Source organism: Idiotropiscis lumnitzeri, chromosome 17, assembly GCF_059441095.1.
Source record: "Idiotropiscis lumnitzeri isolate Australia: NSW breed Sydney's pygmy pipehorse chromosome 17, RoL_Ilum_1.0, whole genome shotgun sequence".
Taxonomy (NCBI): domain Eukaryota; kingdom Metazoa; phylum Chordata; class Actinopteri; order Syngnathiformes; family Syngnathidae; genus Idiotropiscis; species Idiotropiscis lumnitzeri.
In genome coordinates, this window is record NC_142407.1 from 14,527,520 (window position 1) to 14,544,461 (window position 16,942).

General features: G+C 40.3%; 1 protein-coding gene across 1 annotated transcript; it reads left to right on the plus strand.

Moving 5' to 3' along the window:
• The first annotated feature begins 751 nt into the window (after positions 1–751).
• grk6 (G protein-coupled receptor kinase 6) lies at positions 752–16,864 on the plus strand. The gene is made up of 16 exons (XM_088279495.1): positions 752–1,028; positions 4,812–4,907; positions 6,805–6,917; positions 9,008–9,085; positions 9,606–9,706; positions 10,402–10,494; positions 10,886–10,949; positions 12,128–12,268; positions 14,156–14,346; positions 14,438–14,475; positions 14,803–14,892; positions 14,967–15,175; positions 15,324–15,461; positions 15,661–15,798; positions 15,906–16,040; positions 16,484–16,864. The coding sequence occupies exons 1-16, from the start codon at positions 977–979 to the stop codon at positions 16,532–16,534; spliced, it is 1,728 nt and encodes a 575-aa protein (XP_088135621.1). The 5' UTR covers positions 752–976; the 3' UTR covers positions 16,535–16,864.
• The last annotated feature ends 78 nt before the right edge of the window (positions 16,865–16,942 follow it).

The following is a 16,942-nucleotide window of genomic DNA, read 5'->3' on the forward strand; positions in this document are numbered from 1 at the left end:
AAACACTAAAAAGTGTTTCCTAATGCACCTTTAAAAAACACTGCGGTGCGTTCATTGATCCCCCGCCGCAAAGAGCATCTGGCCCGGAGTCGTGATCTATTGATTCCTGGGTTTGGAAGCCGTTCATCCCATCTGACGGACACATGCAGAGGAAGCAGAGAGGAAAGCATCATTTTGTAGTATTTTATATTTATTATAGTGGTGCAACAGTTCATCTTTGATCCCGTTATCCGTACAAGCTGTTGTCCGGATTCACAATAATAACAACAGAGGAAGTTGAAAACCCTCACGGATCACGTAAATCGTATGTATGGAAGTATTTTGGCAACATGGGGTGGAACAAAGCATCAAATTAATGATACAGGATTTTTTCCCTGCCGCTTGTCCCATCCCCATCATTAAAGATGCTGCCAACATCTTCAAAAATAAATCTCACCAAACAATACATTGAGTCAGTGATGCGAATGAAATAGCCTAGAATTTAACTTTCAAGCTGGTCCGCATTGGCATAACTCAGATCTCAAATCATTCCATAGGAAGGGAGTGTGACTTGAATTGCACTTTGAGGTCTTTTTCATTTCCATTTTTATGGGCAAGCGCGTTTGATAAAATAAATAAAGACAAAGTTAATTTTTTTCATTTGTTTATTTTTTGCTGATCTGATAAAAATAAAACCGATCCGATCCGTAACGTGACCTCTATACACAGAGACATACACACAAACCTTTATTTTGAAATGCAGGAGGCGATAAGAGGGGGAGGGGGCAAGCGCCCAAGTGCGGATGTCACCGGACAGGACTGCGGTGGGAAAAGTGCGAGTGAGGGCGCAATCTTCCCCCTCGGGCCGGCGGGTGAGAGGAGGTGGTGGACGGTGTGTGTTTACGGAAGATCGAATCCGCCCGGGAGGGGGTGGCGGTTCGCTGTTGCGGAGCTCGTCCCCAGCGTCGCCGCTGCTAAAATTCGACACAGAGCCAACATGGAGCTGGAGAACATCGTGGCCAACACGGTGCTACTGAAAGCACGGGAAGGTGAGGATGGAGATGGCGAATTGACAGCTGCGATCGTCGGTAGCGGGGCAACAAGCCCCTTAGTCACTGTTTCGTGGACTACATATTTATAGGACTAGTTACTAACTAGTAGTTACTATGAAACGACGAGCGGTGTTCTATTTGCGAGCAGAAGTCCTTTTGAAAACCAAGTCATTCAAATTTTGCTCTCGCCTCCCTAACACGAACGCCTACTGTAAATCCCGACAAAGTAGGACCAGATAACGGAACACCTAGTTATTACGACGGCATAGACACAAAGTGTGATGGAAGTTGCGGATTACTATTAAAGCTCAGGCTTTCCAACTGTCAATGACATTGCTGTGGTGCAGATAACCGCTTCATTGAAAGTTTGCTGTCTCCCTCCAAACGTATTCGTCTCCTATTTATCTCATGTAACGTACAAATAGGCTATTTCACACCTAGTTATTGATTCGGCATAGTTTCTAGTTAATTAAATAACACATTAACGTGTCTTCCTTGCTCAATAGGTTTTACTGTCAATAATATTGCTGAAGTTCAGAATTCCATTAAAAAAAAAATGCAATTTTCCCGTCACCGTCCCAATATGTATGACTCCCATCAACCAATATCATGCACCACTTCAATACAGTATTTAAAATAATTTAACCCCTTCGACAGTTTGTTATTATTAAATGGGAAACACATCTAGTTACTGATTTAACATAATTCTAGTGTCATTTGAATCCGTCTAAAACCATTCAATGTAGAACCGGACAATTGAGTATCTGGTTATTGATTGGCAAAGGAATATAGATTTTGAAATTCCTGTTTATTGATTAGTAAAGCAAATTTCTTCCAACTGTAAGTAACAGTGCTGCAGTGCAGAACTCCATTTGAAAACTGAGCAATTTAAAGTTTCCTGTCACCTCGCCCACATTTCCGCTTCCGATGAACTAATATAACGCACAACCTGGCAGTTGAGTTTGACTCAGGTTGCCTGCGGAATATGAATGTAGCGACTTATCGAATTTCTTCTCGTTGATGTTGCAGCATCGTCCTGTTGCTTTACGAAACAGGATGTTGAGCGTGAGCAAATTGTACTTTGTGGGTACACGCGCAATGTCTGATTTGACTCTTTTGTGTCACAACAACGGCCTGGCTTTGAAAGGATGTCGGTGGCCTGTACTTGTGTTAATGGAATGCTGATTAAGAATCGTTTCAATATCCTTGATATGACACATTATATCCGGGCTTAGGTCCATCTTCTTGTTTTTGCGCCTTTTCTGTTGCCCGTACTTCTCCCTGCAATGACTATGCGCTATATAAGTCAAGTTGTATTGTATTGTATTGAGGCAGTCCTTTGTCCTCACAAGTTGATAACTTTAGCACAATAGTAGAATGATTCCATCTCACTAGATATTTTTTTCACTAGGGTTGAACGATTTTGAAAAAATATTCTAATTGTGACCCCCCTCCCCACACAAAATTACGATTGAGACTTAATATGTGATTATTCATTTTCAAGGTCCTCTTCCCATGTATTTTTTAACAAATACAAGCAATTGCATACTAGTTGGCCAGAAATAAAAGTGGGGAGGAAGTCATGACATTCACACTGTTACGTCAGTTAAGTAATATTTTGGATACATTTGTCATAGTAGTTTTGATGCTCCTTTTCCTCGGTTACATTGAGCCAAATTCCGCTTGCTACTTATTTTTTTTTTTTTTTTTTTTATCTGCTGGGATTATTTGTTGGCACAATCTTTTTGCTTTGGTTTCTCAGAGAGCGTTCTTTTTTTTAATTAATTTTTTAATCAAGTGATTGGACAAAAAAAATATTTTGGATTTTGCTTCTCATCAATGTGGATGTGTGGGTGCAGGTATTATTTTTTCGTCAACTGTGATTTTGAGTGTGTATGGCTTTAAAAGGCGGGGCTCGTTGACGTGAGGGGAGGAGCTTCATTTAGTCGGGCTGAAATTGAAGGATTTTGACAATTTTAATTCAAGCAAGGTCTGTAAACTTTATCGATTATCAAAACTAATTAGGAATTAATTTGATGATTAATCAATTTGTAAACACTTAAGACAATCTCGCACATTCGTACAGTAGAACAACTGTCTTTAGTAACGTTTGAGTTGAAGCACCTTTGGCTAAGGTCAAACAGCCCAGTGATTTACTAGAAAGCTTTGTGGGTGCTATCGTTTCAAATTTATTAAATGAAATTATGCATGTTGTGCATTTCCTTCGTTGAATCTAGTCGGCCATTCAGCTGCTTTTATTACCAAGCCCACAGCTGGCTATCTGATGTTTCAGAGTGTGTTCATCTGATACTTAATAATAAAAACACAACAACAAAGGCTGGCCTTGACCCAAGGAGATCTCTATCATTTTGTTTTGCCTGTAGGATTGGCGATTCTCCGTCTGTCGAATAAATCTCTGATTTCCTGAAAAAAAAAAAAAACTCTTTCTTGGCGCTGAGTGTCAATCAGATTTACGAGCGGTGTAGTAAAACAAAACAGGAAGCGCCGCCTGGATTTTTTTTTTCCAGCACCACTTGGCCTGTCACAGGACGCCATGACGTGCTTGAAAGTGAAAGTGATCAGCACCTCCTCAGGTGGTCTCATTGCTTTTATTCCCACGCTGTTCATCTTGATCAACGCCCCCCAAACACACGGAACAACCTTGCTTTTCTCTGCGATTCTGTGGGCACATTTTATCTTGAATGGCGCATCTTGTTTGCATTCAGAGTACAATGTGCCTTTTGCCACAAATAATAACCTTGTATTTGATGCGCCAAAGCAAGTCCAAATTTCACAGTATTGAGTTTGATACAGTTCATATGCGGAACGTATGTCATTGCATTTTTTATTTTCATATAGCAGCAGTGAACTAACTAGGATTTTTTTTTTTTACTATGAAATTTGCAATCTTTGTATTTGCAAAAAAAAAAATACAAATGTCTATTTATTTTAGAATTTGACTTTAGAGGTATGAAGCTAATTTTCTTATTTTCTGTCGATGTAAATCACCGGAACTCAGTTTGAACTGCGTTCGATTGAACAAGTTCATTCTCTTTTCATTTTACATGCGACCCTCGTGAGGATAAGATGTCGGTAAACTTGGACTGTGCGTGACAAATAAGCAGCCTGAAGCAATCATGCGCTCATTTGGAGAAGTGCGCAAGCAAGTGAATAAGAAATAAATTAGAATGTGTACGTTAATAGGTTGAAATGCACTTAAAGTATGTGCGAAGGATGATTTTTTTTCTTTTCTTTTTTTTATTTTGTCTTCGCACAACTGCACGGTCTGAATTGTTTGTCAGTGTCACACTGCAGTGTCGTCAACATGTTTGACATCCCACTTCCGAGTACTTTTTTTTTTTTTTGTTTAACTGCCCCTGAAGAATCTCAGCAAACACAAAGTGTCCTCATGGTTTGATGGTTTTTGTTATTTATACATCGGCACAAAAATGTGACAGTTATGAGCACTTAGGCCAAACTTTCCCCCCGTTTGAGTCAAAACACGTATTTTACATTGGAAAAATCTCACGTGACAAAATTGTCACAAAAAGTCCATCCTGTCTAAATTGAAATAATGACGATTTTGTGTGCAATCTGAGCATGTTTACTTGAACACAAAGCAACTTAAACATGTCAATTTTTACATTTATTATGTGCGTCAGCAGTAAGTGTACGTTTTTAATCAGTTCATCCAGTGTTTACAGCGTGTATACGCGCTCATAACTATCATCGACGTTGTTTGACATCAATAATTCATATTGTCCGTGTTGTTGTTTGCAGGAGGCGGCGGAAACCGGAAAGGAAAGAGCAAGAAGTGGAAGCAGATGCTGCAGTTCCCCCATATTAGTTTGTGTGAAGATCTGCGACATGCCACCGGTAAGCGTTTTACGTTTTGATATTGAGTCGCATTATCATCCTTAACAAACTCACATTTGTTTACTTAAATGCCCCGGAACTTGCTGGTACCAATTCTCTCATTTTATTTGATTTGATAATTTTTTTTTTTTTTATTTTCAGTCATGAACACGTCAACGTGTCATTAGCTGGAGCTCTCACAAAAAAAGTAGGTCGAAGAAACACGTTTAAAAGTTGCACATGATGAAAGGAAACTCCAGCCGTTGCTTTCTGTCGGCGTATAACGCAGGATTATAGAGGCGTTCTATTCGATAATTGTTTTCACTCTTCCTCATTCACATTTACAGCGTTGATTCTTTGTGACAACAGCATGTCAAAACACACAAAAGCTTTTTTAAAATCATCCAAAATTGTCTGTCAAGCCGACAGCAGTTCCCCTCCACTTTTAGGCCTCGAGGCCCGTGCAACAACACCGACCGACTCCGCCGCCAAAGGCTGCCATGCAAATGAGCTTTGAATTTGAATGAGTCAAATGGCCTCCTCATGACGGAGCAAGGCAGGATGCAAGATATTTGACAGCACAAGAAATCTTGCCATGTACAATCTCAACCCCCCCCCCCCATACATCTCGGTGTGTCTGTCATTACGAAAGCTGCAAGTATATTACACGCTCTTGCGAAAGAGATGGCCAGGAAACTGTCAACTTCCTTGTTTGGAAGCTGCTTCTTCTTTTTTTTTTTTTTTTTACGGTATGACATCACGAATGTTGCGCAACTAAGGAGCTTTTCAGGTGGATCCAAACATGCCAGGTTCAGCAATGGGAGACTAACCCCCCCTCCGCCACCACACTCCTTGCCCGTAAAGCTTGTTCTGTAGTTTTTGCATGTTTGTCCACACCTGCTTCAATCTAAAGACGCAGGTGACAAAAGTACTCGTGCACAACACTTTAGTAGAAGTACAGATCTCACAGATAGATTGCTTTTCAAAATCATTGAACCTAACTTTGGATCATGAGCTGCCCTTTTCCCTCGCCGTGCCCTTCTCTTGCCATTGTTCGGATACAAGATGGCCTTTACTGATCTATCTCCAAGAATGTGATTCCAAACATTTGTGGCTTAAAAAAAATGCAACAGTGTTTTGACACATGTTGCAGTATGCTTAGGATCAAACGGGTCCGTTCCTCCTCCGTTCTTTGCTGTTTGCAATCATTCCAATGTAAGCTTCTTCTGTCTCAAATTTTTTTTTTTAAATTATTATTTCAATGTTTGACACATGATGTGGTATGCTTTGGATCGTGGCGTTTTCTTTTCCTATCATGCTGATCTGAGTTGGGCTCGTCCCATCTGTCTCCCCCAAAAATGACTTTTCAGTGTTGTCGCGTTTGCCATTGTGTGGTATGCTTTGGATCGTGAGAACTGAAGACGACAATCACTACTACTAAAATTAATCATTATGTGTCTGAAAAAAGTTAGCATTATTGCAGTGATAAGAGGCCAAATTTATTGGAGAGAACATTTGTTCTGGATAAATGTGACTGTGACGCATGATTTTAGCTTCTGGAAAAGTAAAGTATGCGTCAGCTTTCTTTGGTGAAACTCGCAGAACATTGCTTTCTCAATATCCCGGAGCCCGAAGAAATGAAACAATTGGCCTCATTACTCCAAATACTGTGCGAGCACTCTGGGAAATCTCAAAAATTGATTTGTCTCTGTGGAGACGCAAATTCCCCAAAAAACATTTATTCTGGAAAGACAACCTGAAAGAACCTGAGACGCAGCGATCAACTGTGGACCAGACGCAGATTCTTAGAATGTCTGTCGTTGCTAGCTCGACGACGTCTTTGGTGTTACGTGAGAGGACAAGGTAGCCTCAACAGTTGCCTCACTTGACATTTTTTTTTCTTCTGGTCCTCCAACAGAGAAAGACTACAGCAGCCTGTGCGAACGTCAGCCCATCGGACGCTTGCTCTTCCGGCAGTTTTGCGACACCCGACCTGAGTTGAGGCGCTGCGTCAAATTTCTGAATAACGTGGTAAGATTTGATATGCGTTTAATTTGAGGGATGCGTTGCATTCAACATTTTATATTTAAAAATCAAAACAGTATCATGTCTAATGAAAGTCTGCTAGCTTAATGCTAACACGTAACGGAAATCACCATTGACGGTCTTACGGAAATTAGCCGAGATTTTATTGTAATTATACAGTAAACCTTCAAACAACTCCGACTTTAAAACACACCCAGTGCAGCAACATATATAAACAGCAAAAACCAAAAGAGAAAATTTAAAGAGCAAAACGCCACAAATGAAAATTAGCATTGATGTCATGATAATCATAAACCTTCAAAAAGGAATATATTCTCTCTGCTCTCAACTATTACTGAGGTTGACATAGTTGGGGACCTTCTCTGCCTCTTGTGTTAATTACGCTGCATGTCTTCCAGTTGGCCCTAGTGCTTCCCGGCATATTGTAAAAAAAAACCCAAACCTGATCGCTTAAAAATGTACTTTTAGCACACAATGAGCCACGATACTGTCGCGTGTGTGTCTTGTGTTGTGGTTATTCCTAGGCTTGCACTTTAACGCACAATGATTCAAGTGTACCAAGACAGCTCGTGGGGAAGTGCATCAGGTGATAGATAATTTCAGAGCCAAACCACAATTTCAATTAACTTAAAAAAAATAAATTTAGGTCAATGTGTGTTCAATGTCCATTAAAAAAAAAAGCCACGTGTTCTTCCTTTTTAAAGGAAGCATTAAATTGACTGTTGGGTCTCTGGAAAGCCTGCTCACCAAACGAGCATGAAATTAGACCCAAAAATTCTTTCAGCTCTTCCGAATCTTGCTGTAAAGTTATGTAACAGTGAGGCTAATTTACCACTGCCCAAAAAAAAATAAAATAAATAAATAGCAGTCAGTTGAATTGCTTTAAGAGCATTGGTGTGAACTTATATTACATTAACTTAACATTGCATTAACTTACAACTTGCATACCAAAGACTTGTTATTCTTTAATGGAGATGAAGAGGTGGAAGTGCAACTAAATGTCTGCCATCTAGTGGTCAACTGTGTTATTGCGATTTGAACTGAACAGGCGCAATGTGTGGACCTTTTTTTTGTTTCCCATCCCTTTGTAGGTAGTAAATGGTACAAATTGTAAGGGTCCTAATACGTATCCTATCGAAGGACACCCCCGGTGACGAGCCAAGGTACAAATTTTTAGACAATAGAGGGAAAGGTATGCCTATGTGGGTTTACCCAGTAGGATGATCATCATATTCAATATATTGATCCATCTCCTTGAAATCCACCTGCAACTATTCAATAATGAATGGCTCTTTTATGATTAGGCAACAATTTCTATTGACATGATGGAGTGGAGACGGTTGCCAGTGCGTCAGCGAGGCTCCAGCCTGACCGCTGGGCTTTAACGGCTCTCAGCAGCTCGCATAAAAAATCTCCTCGAACCCGCCTCGTGACCACTTCCTGCCCACCACGAGACGGAGATGGTAAAAGGGGAACGCAAGCGGCGCCGCCGTTGTCACTTAGCGTTCACTCGCTTGTTAGACGGCGCGCAGGAAGCACTTTGCAGTCTTCCGGGCAGGCTGGGCTTTACAAGTGTTACATGCAGTCGGTTGCTTCATAAATCAGGCGGCATTCAGGCCTGCTTTTATTTATTCTGGCATCTTTTTTGTATGCTGCCATCTGCTGGTCGTTAGAATATTTGTTGTTGTTTTTTTCAAATTAGGGGCCATTGCAGTTTTCTGAGCGTCGTAGGCAATTCAGGGATTCAGAATTTTAGCATTATTTAAAAAATCTTGTGTATGTGAAATAATCACTGAATTAAATATTCAAGGTGCAAATGTTATTGTGGCATAAATTTATAAAAAAATAAATAAATAAAAAATCCAATTCAGTATACATGTTAAGTAAAGTTGTATTTAACTTTTAATTTGAATAAATTTAAAAAAATTGTTTTGGTAAAATTTTTATTTAACTCTAAGATTTTAATTCTAATTTACAGAACAATAATAATGCCTTTCTATAAAATAAGTCATGTATTTTTTTGGAGGTGCTGTTTTTTTTTTATATATATATACGTGGATGCGTGTCCTCCACAGGCGGAGTACGAGGTGGCGCCAGACGAGAAGAGGAAGGAATGCGGTCAAGAACTCATCGACGTCTTCTTCAATTCAAAGGTCGACCGCCAAAGTCATTTCAAGCGTTTTGTCTTTTGTTCTGTTCCAGTAATCGCTTTGGTCCACTTTGTGGAACGGGGATATCTTGACATCCTCCTAATATGTATTTTTGTTTTATTCCTAAATTGCATCAGATTGATTGCAAATTTAGCAATATTGCAAAAGTGCAAATACATGAGTCAATTGGTTCCTTATGCCGGAAGTGCAGCAAAAATCGATTTCACATTGACCCGTGCGTCACTGCTTGAGCAAGTTTAGTGGGAATCAAATTTTTTGGTTGTTTAGACTACCTCACTTGTCGTGCAGAAAACTGCTTTCATATGGCAACCCCTCGCTTCTTGCTTTTTGTTTTTGGAAGAAGTAAAAGAGGTCCAAATCATATGACGTGTCATGGTTTGATCATGTCAAATTGAAGAATTCAATAACACAATTGTTTCATTATGAACTGTGAAAATAATTTGCCCATAAAATCATGAATGCGCTCGGGTGTCTGGTTTGTTGAAAACTTTGCGCACGACAGTCGGAGCACCACGTGGCCGAGGTGGACGAGAGTACCGTGACGCGGTGTTCGGAGCGGCTACAACAGGAGGCCTGCAAGGAGCTTTTTAAGGACAGCACCAAGTAAGGGCACACATGAGAGCGTGATGCACGTCCACACTGGTTTGTACATTTTATTAGCCCTCATTTTTACCCATTGACAATAAATTTGAGTTGGATTCTGAGCAACAGATAAAATATTTATAAATAGTATATATATTTAACTCTATTTTTAGATTCATAATATTTTGTAATGACATTTCTTCATTCATCATTTCTTTTAATAATAAATGTAGAGAGCGCCGCTGACCCATTTTAAAGTTTAAAAATCTTAAACAAATTTGAATAACATTTCCTATACTGACCTTTCTTGTGGTCTCTTTTTTTTTTTAATTCCCATTCCATAAATGTGGGTTATTTTTAATTAATGAATTAATTAATCATTATTTAATGGCCAAACACACAGAGTAAAAAGTAAAAATATAAACTCGAGAATTCGAAAATATTTTTTTAAATGAGTAAAGTGACCCGTGAACATTTTTGTTGTTATATTACAACAATGTAGCTGTATGATGAAAAATTTGAAATTGTAACTGCTGAGCCCATTCAAATTCAATTGCTAACCAAAACGGCAGCACCCCCCAATGCCTATAAACAGTATTTTAAGATTAATTGTGTAAACTCTACTTTTTCCTTGATGTAAACAAAGAAAAATTAGGGGGCTTTTTTTGTTTTGTTTTTTGATCTGATGCTCAACCCTGCCTGTTTTTTGCTTGCAGACTGATCCACGACTTCCTGAGTGTGGCACCCTTTGCAGACTACCTCGACAGCATGTACTACAACAGGTTCCTCCAGTGGAAGTGGTTAGAGAGGTAATACCCCCTCCCCAGTGATGTCATACTTCAAGTTTCAAGCAAAAGTAATACCCCCCCCCCCTCAAAAAAAAAAAATGGACTTTCGCAACAACGAGGCACAGTTGCCGATGAGTTGCATCATACGGGAGCTTTTTGAGGTGAAGGGAATTAGAGGAATTGAAGTGAGGCAAGAAGTTGGTTAAGCAGGCCTGCGGGGGCACGTCGTTCACGTCACGACATCACCAACTTGTCTTTGTAAATGCGTCCGGGGAGAATGTGTGTCGTTTGCTGAAGCTTGCCTGTTTACAGAATAAAAACGTTTCGGTTGAAATGGATTTCTATGGTTGTAAAGAGGATTTTTTTTGTTGTCTGCAAGATGGTGTGTGATATGTTTGTTTGGGTTTTCCAGGCAACCGGTGACAAAGAATACATTCAGGCAGTACAGAGTTTTAGGGAAAGGCGGATTTGGAGAGGTAAGTCCATGCCACATTATCTCAAACAACAACAAAAACAAATCTTTAAAAAAAATCCATGGAATGTAATACAATCTAAATATGCGTATCATATAATGACAAAACTAAATTATATGTATATATAATTAAAATATGAAAGCATTTTGTAATACATAAACAGAATACATGAATGATAAATGAATAAAATATATTGCTGCTGTGTTTGTTAGTATGTATTTTCACGTCAACGTGATGTCTGTAGCGCAGAAACCCAATTCACGTAAAGATAAGAAAAATCGAAAAAAAAAAAATTATTATATATTATATAAATATGTTACTCACAGGACAATGACGATATTCCAAATCAAATGTAACAGTAAAAATGTGAATAATAATGTTAAATAGTAATACATAAATTGAATCATATAAAATGTAAAAATTATATGAAGATATTTATAATTAAATATACTTATATGTGTGACTAATTCAGTGTTGATAAAACCTACTGAACTGTAAAATATATTTTTAAATGGTTAAAAGGATTGCACATATATAATAAATACAGTAAAATAGATTTAAAAACATTATACATTTTAATAAATAGAATAGGTTGGAATAAATCCTGTAAATATGCTATACAACACGTAGACATCTATGTGTTGTCTTCTACTATATATGAATAAAAAGCATGTGTGTGAAGCTTCTTATATTTTTCCGTCAATCAAAGCTTCCATTCATCCTTTACGTTGCACTTTTCTTCACATATTGATGGACGTATACGTGCCTTCCAACTTGCTCTATAGCGTGTTTGACCTCCCAATGGCTCATCTGTTGGGGGTATTTTTCTTTATCTACAAATTAGCACCGGGTCTTGAGCCTACAATGAATACATTATTACGCTTTCCCACTAAAAAGAACATATTCTTAGCTCGTGGCCGGCTATTTATAAGCAACCGCCCGGCTTTCACTCAAGTCCCTTTATTGACACACATGCTATAAAAAAAATAAAAATAAAATCAGTGTGCGTTTTCCAATTGCCGCAATTTTTGTTGAAATGATAATATATTTTTTCGCCGTTTTTTTTCTGCTTTTGGATTTACGTGCAGCCTAAATGTTGCATTTGTTCCTAATGTTACAGTGGCTTGAAATAATACGAAATATACTTTATTAAAAAAAAAAAATGCCGCCCGTTTTTGCAGGTGTGTGCGTGCCAGGTGCGAGCCACGGGGAAAATGTACGCCTGCAAGAAGCTTGAGAAGAAGAGGATCAAGAAGCGCAAAGGCGAGTCCATGGCGCTGAACGAGAAGCAGATCCTGGAGAAAGTCAACAGCAGATTTGTGGTGAGCCATCCGATGATCGGCACTTTAGCATCCGTAGCTGAACAAGTTCAAGGAATGGAAGTAGAAAGCGGAGCGAGTTGCAGGTGGCTTATCGGGCAAGGAGGAGGGGGGCGGCATATTGCTTAAAAAGAAAAAATAGCAATGAACTTGTTTCTATTTGAAACGCTGAACTAAGTCAAGAAATTTGAATTAAGATTTTAAAATGAGGGAACTGAACTTTGGACTAGTTCGCATCGAAAATGAATTTCCCCAACTCTGATTTGCACATAGAACACAAAACACACATTTATCATGTTTCAACTTGTCAACGTGACAAGCGGTTTCCGTGACCGAGGGTTAAGTAACCCCCTCTGACTCAATCCGTGCCTTTGTCTCTGGGAATTTTAATGTGCATTTGTGTATGCAACCTGCAGCCCAAGCCCGCATGATGCGCCACATCCATCCTGAAGCGATGTCTTTTTTGTTCTCATGCGAGTAAAAAAGCAAAGCGTTGATTGTGATAAAAGCGTAGGGGGCAGCTGGAGGGAAGTCGGGTTTTGGGGATGAGGCCAGAGACCTTGATGTGGGATATCCACAGCACCCCCCCCCCCCGCGAGAGGGAGGGCAGTCGGTGGGGACATCGTATCGATGTCGTCGCTCCAGGCATCCACAGTGCCTTGACCGCCACTGGTGATAGATCATATGTTATTTTGTTAACTCAAAGAAAATCCCCCAAATCTTGGTTCAAGTGCACCAAGTGTTCCATCGGTTGAACATGCGCTTTGGGCTAGGATGCAAAACTGCCAATGAACATGTTGCAGCTAACATCGCGGTCAGAATGTTAACTCGTTGATGAGCAAAGAGATCAAAGCAGAACTAGGATCTCCTGTTATTACTAAGTTACGACAAGTTTATACCAGATGAAGAGTGAGGACAGTGCATTCTAGTGTGAAAGGTACTAAAATAGGGCAGGCTAATTTTAGCATGACCACAAAAAATAAATAAATAAAAAGCCACTGCCGAAGACTGGACACTGTGAAGTATAATACGACAGTCTCCAGAATGTATGCGAGTTGTTGTCACAGAGGCACAGAGCAACGAAAGAAAAGGTCAATCGTGCCAGTTGCAATCCAATCAAAGGCGATGAAACAATATTCCAGGTGTACCACAGAAATGCATGCTCGAGCCACTGCTTTTCCTTCCATCCGAGCTTCGGAAACGGAGAACGCTAAAAATGTGGCCCGGGTTTCATCAAAGAACTCATTCACAGGCACTCACACAGCATTCGGGTGAAAATCCTGCTGACAAATCCCTCTTGTCGGCTTCTCGTGGTCACGAGTATAAAAAGAAAAGTGAGTCCGTTTGTTGCTACACTTGACATTTCAAATTTTGGACGAACTGGTTTTGGTGGGCTGCAATCTGGAGCCCGGGGCCCGCTGGTATTTAGCTTGACGTTAGATCATTGCACTGATTTATTCATTTGTTATTAAATTCAGCGAGGCATATTGCATATTTTCGCAAGTGAGAACAATTTTCTATTTGTCATAACATGTCGGACAAGAGATAAGCTCAAAATACACACAAGTGGCAATGGTGAGTATTTTTTCTATTTTTTTTAATTTTCTGATTTATTTGAACTAAAACCATGTTTTGTCGGCGGGTTTTTGCACATTATTCTTGATGCTCGGGCTGAAACATTCATTCATTCAATTAAATTGAATTATTCGATTACTGCCTCGAACCTTCACAGTTATAATTAAAAAAAAAAAACGAAAGTTCAGTGTCAACAATGAATCAATCAGATCATCGGTAGAATAATCGTTTCTGAAATTATTCCATAGCTGCAAGCACCCAAAAAGTCCATTTCCCATAAATCTCCGAATAAAGTCTTTCCTCTGACTCTTCCAGGTGAGCTTAGCGTACGCCTACGAGACCAAAGACACCCTGTGTCTTGTTCTGACGCTCATGAACGGCGGCGACCTGAAGTTTCACATCTACCACATGGGCGAGGCGGGCTTTGACGAGAGGAGGGCCGTCTTCTACTCGGCCGAGATCTGCTGTGGTCTGGAGGACCTGCATCAGGAGCACATCGTCTACAGGTGAGGGTGTGGCCAAACCTAACCACCACCCAAGCTATTTTTTTTTCTTGAGGGGGGGGGCTTATGCTCATCTGGTGTTTGTGCCACACAGGGACCTGAAACCTGAAAACATCCTGTTGGATGACCACGGTGAGTCGGCGCATCTGAGGAGGCCTACCTTTCATTTGTCTTTATTCGCGTTCATGTCCTCTTTCAGTAGTGTCTGCCTTGACTGGCACTCTTTTTGTTGGCTCGGTCGAAGTCGGGGACGCTTGCTGCAAACTGCGCGATGCATCCGACCCCAACTTGGACCAAACCATCGCAAAAAAGCACTTTGTGGTGCCAGTCATAGATAATTCACATTTTTCATCAAATATGTAAAAGTCACTCTATGACATGGCAGTACTGTAGAATATTATAAAAAATTTTGGGAGAAAAAAAAATCCCTTTCAGGCCCCATGTTATGTTTTTTTTTAGGACACATCAGAATATCAGATCTAGGTCTGGCCGTTCACGTTCCAGAAGGCCAGACCATACGTGGCCGTGTGGGAACGGTCGGATACATGGGTAAGAAGAACCCACTCAGTTTCCAGGCCAAATGGCAGCTGTGATGTTCAAAGTTCTTTTCCGCACGCCTCCAGCTCCGGAGGTGGTGACAAACGAGTGCTACACCTTCAGCCCCGACTGGTGGGCGTTGGGTTGCCTGCTGTACGAGATGATCGAGGGCCAGTCGCCCTTCCAGCAGAGGAAGAAGAAGATCAAGCGGGAGGAGGTGGAGCGGCTGGTTAAGGATGTGCAGGAAGAATACTCGGGAAAGTTCTCGGAGGAGGCCAAGTCGATCTGTAAAGCGGTGAGTGGATGGACACACAATTGCTGGCTTCTCCCAAATTATCGGAATGAGCGTTTAGTTTTGTGTTCCTTCAGTTATACGTTTGCGGCTTTTCCACTAACAATGCGCGCTCCGGCTTTTGAAACGCGTCTTTTTTTGTGGTTTCCAGCTGCTGGCTAAAGACCCCAAGGGCAGACTAGGATGCCAAGGAGGGGGCGCTTCAGAGGTCAAAGCACACCCCATCTTCCACTCCATCAATTTCAAACGGTTGGAAGCCGGAATGCTGCCGGCGCCTTTCATTCCTGATGTAAGTCCTCCAAATAAACCATTTCATAACTTGTTGTCTGGGTTGCAGCACCTTGTGGGACTGTTATAACTTTATCCTTTGTCAAAAATTAGATCAACTTTGCTGAGGAGGAGGCTGACTTTTTTTCTTTTTTTTTTCTGAAGGAAAATCGCCTATCCACTGTATTTGATGTTCAACACTTTTGTGTTCCATGTTGCAGCCACAGGCCATCTACTGTAAAGACGTGCTGGACATCGAGCAGTTCTCCACCGTCAAAGGCGTGGAACTCGAGCCCAAAGATGAGTCCTTCTATAGCAAAGTGTCCACGGGCAGCGTGTCCATTCCCTGGCAGGATGAGGTGATATCACTAAAAATGAGTACCAATGTAATTCAAAATGTGTATTTATGTATATATATATAAAAAAAAATCTTCAAAATATTTTTTGGGGGGGTGTGGGCCTGCAGATGATAGAGACTGAATGCTTCACAGAGCTTAACATTTTCTACCCGGACGGTATGGTTCCCCCGGACCTGGACTGGCGAGGACAACCATCTCCGCCACCCAAACAGGGACTCTTGCAGCGGCTATTTGGCAGACAGGTGTGTGAGCGCTGTAATCAGGCCTGGTAGAGAAGACTTTTGGCCCAAATCAGGGTTATAATACGTTTGGATTTTGAGATTAGAGTTAGTTTGGATTTCGTTTTGACTTTTGCTTTTGAAATTCAGTTAGTTTTGTTTAGTTTTTAGAACAAGCTTTTTCTTTTTTTTTATTAGTTTTTGTGTTGTTTGTTTTCTTGCTGTAATCGGCAGTTTCAGTCTGCTTTCTTGTAAAGTGTTTTCGTTTTAGTATATTTTGTTAAGGAAAATGTCATTGTTAATGTTCAGTGGTCATTATTTTATTATTATATTATTTTTTATGTTCTTATTTTTTCGTTATCTAGTCATGATCGCAACTCAAAACTGTCCTACGGCATTACAGGAGGACCGCGTTGCCATGTGACACAAATGCCTAACTGTCTAACTTCCTGTATCGCCCCCTGCAGGAATGCTGTGGCAACTGCAGCGACAGTGATGAGGAGCCAACCAGGCTGTGACGCATTTACACACGCGAACACACACCATATTTGTTTACAGCCTTTTGCACATTTCTATTTGAAAGATAGTCGATCTCTAAATGTCCGAATGTATTTTCATCATAGCCATAATAATGATGTGTTTTATTATTTAAAAAAAAAAAAAAAAATCACGGCTGAGGCTTTTCCCCTCTCTGGAGCGAGCGAGAGCAGTGGAACAATCACCTGCTGAAAAAACGAAAGAAAAAAAAGTGCCTTGTTGGAGAGCACTAGTGACAATAAAACTTAGTACAGAGGGCAAAGCCTTCCTCCATTTGTCCAGGGAATAAAACGAGTGACTTTTGACTCTCCTGTGACCGACTTTACTCAACTTTTATTCTGCGTGTCTTTTATTTTTGGTTTCACTAAAAGAGCTCAAAGTGAAGCCCT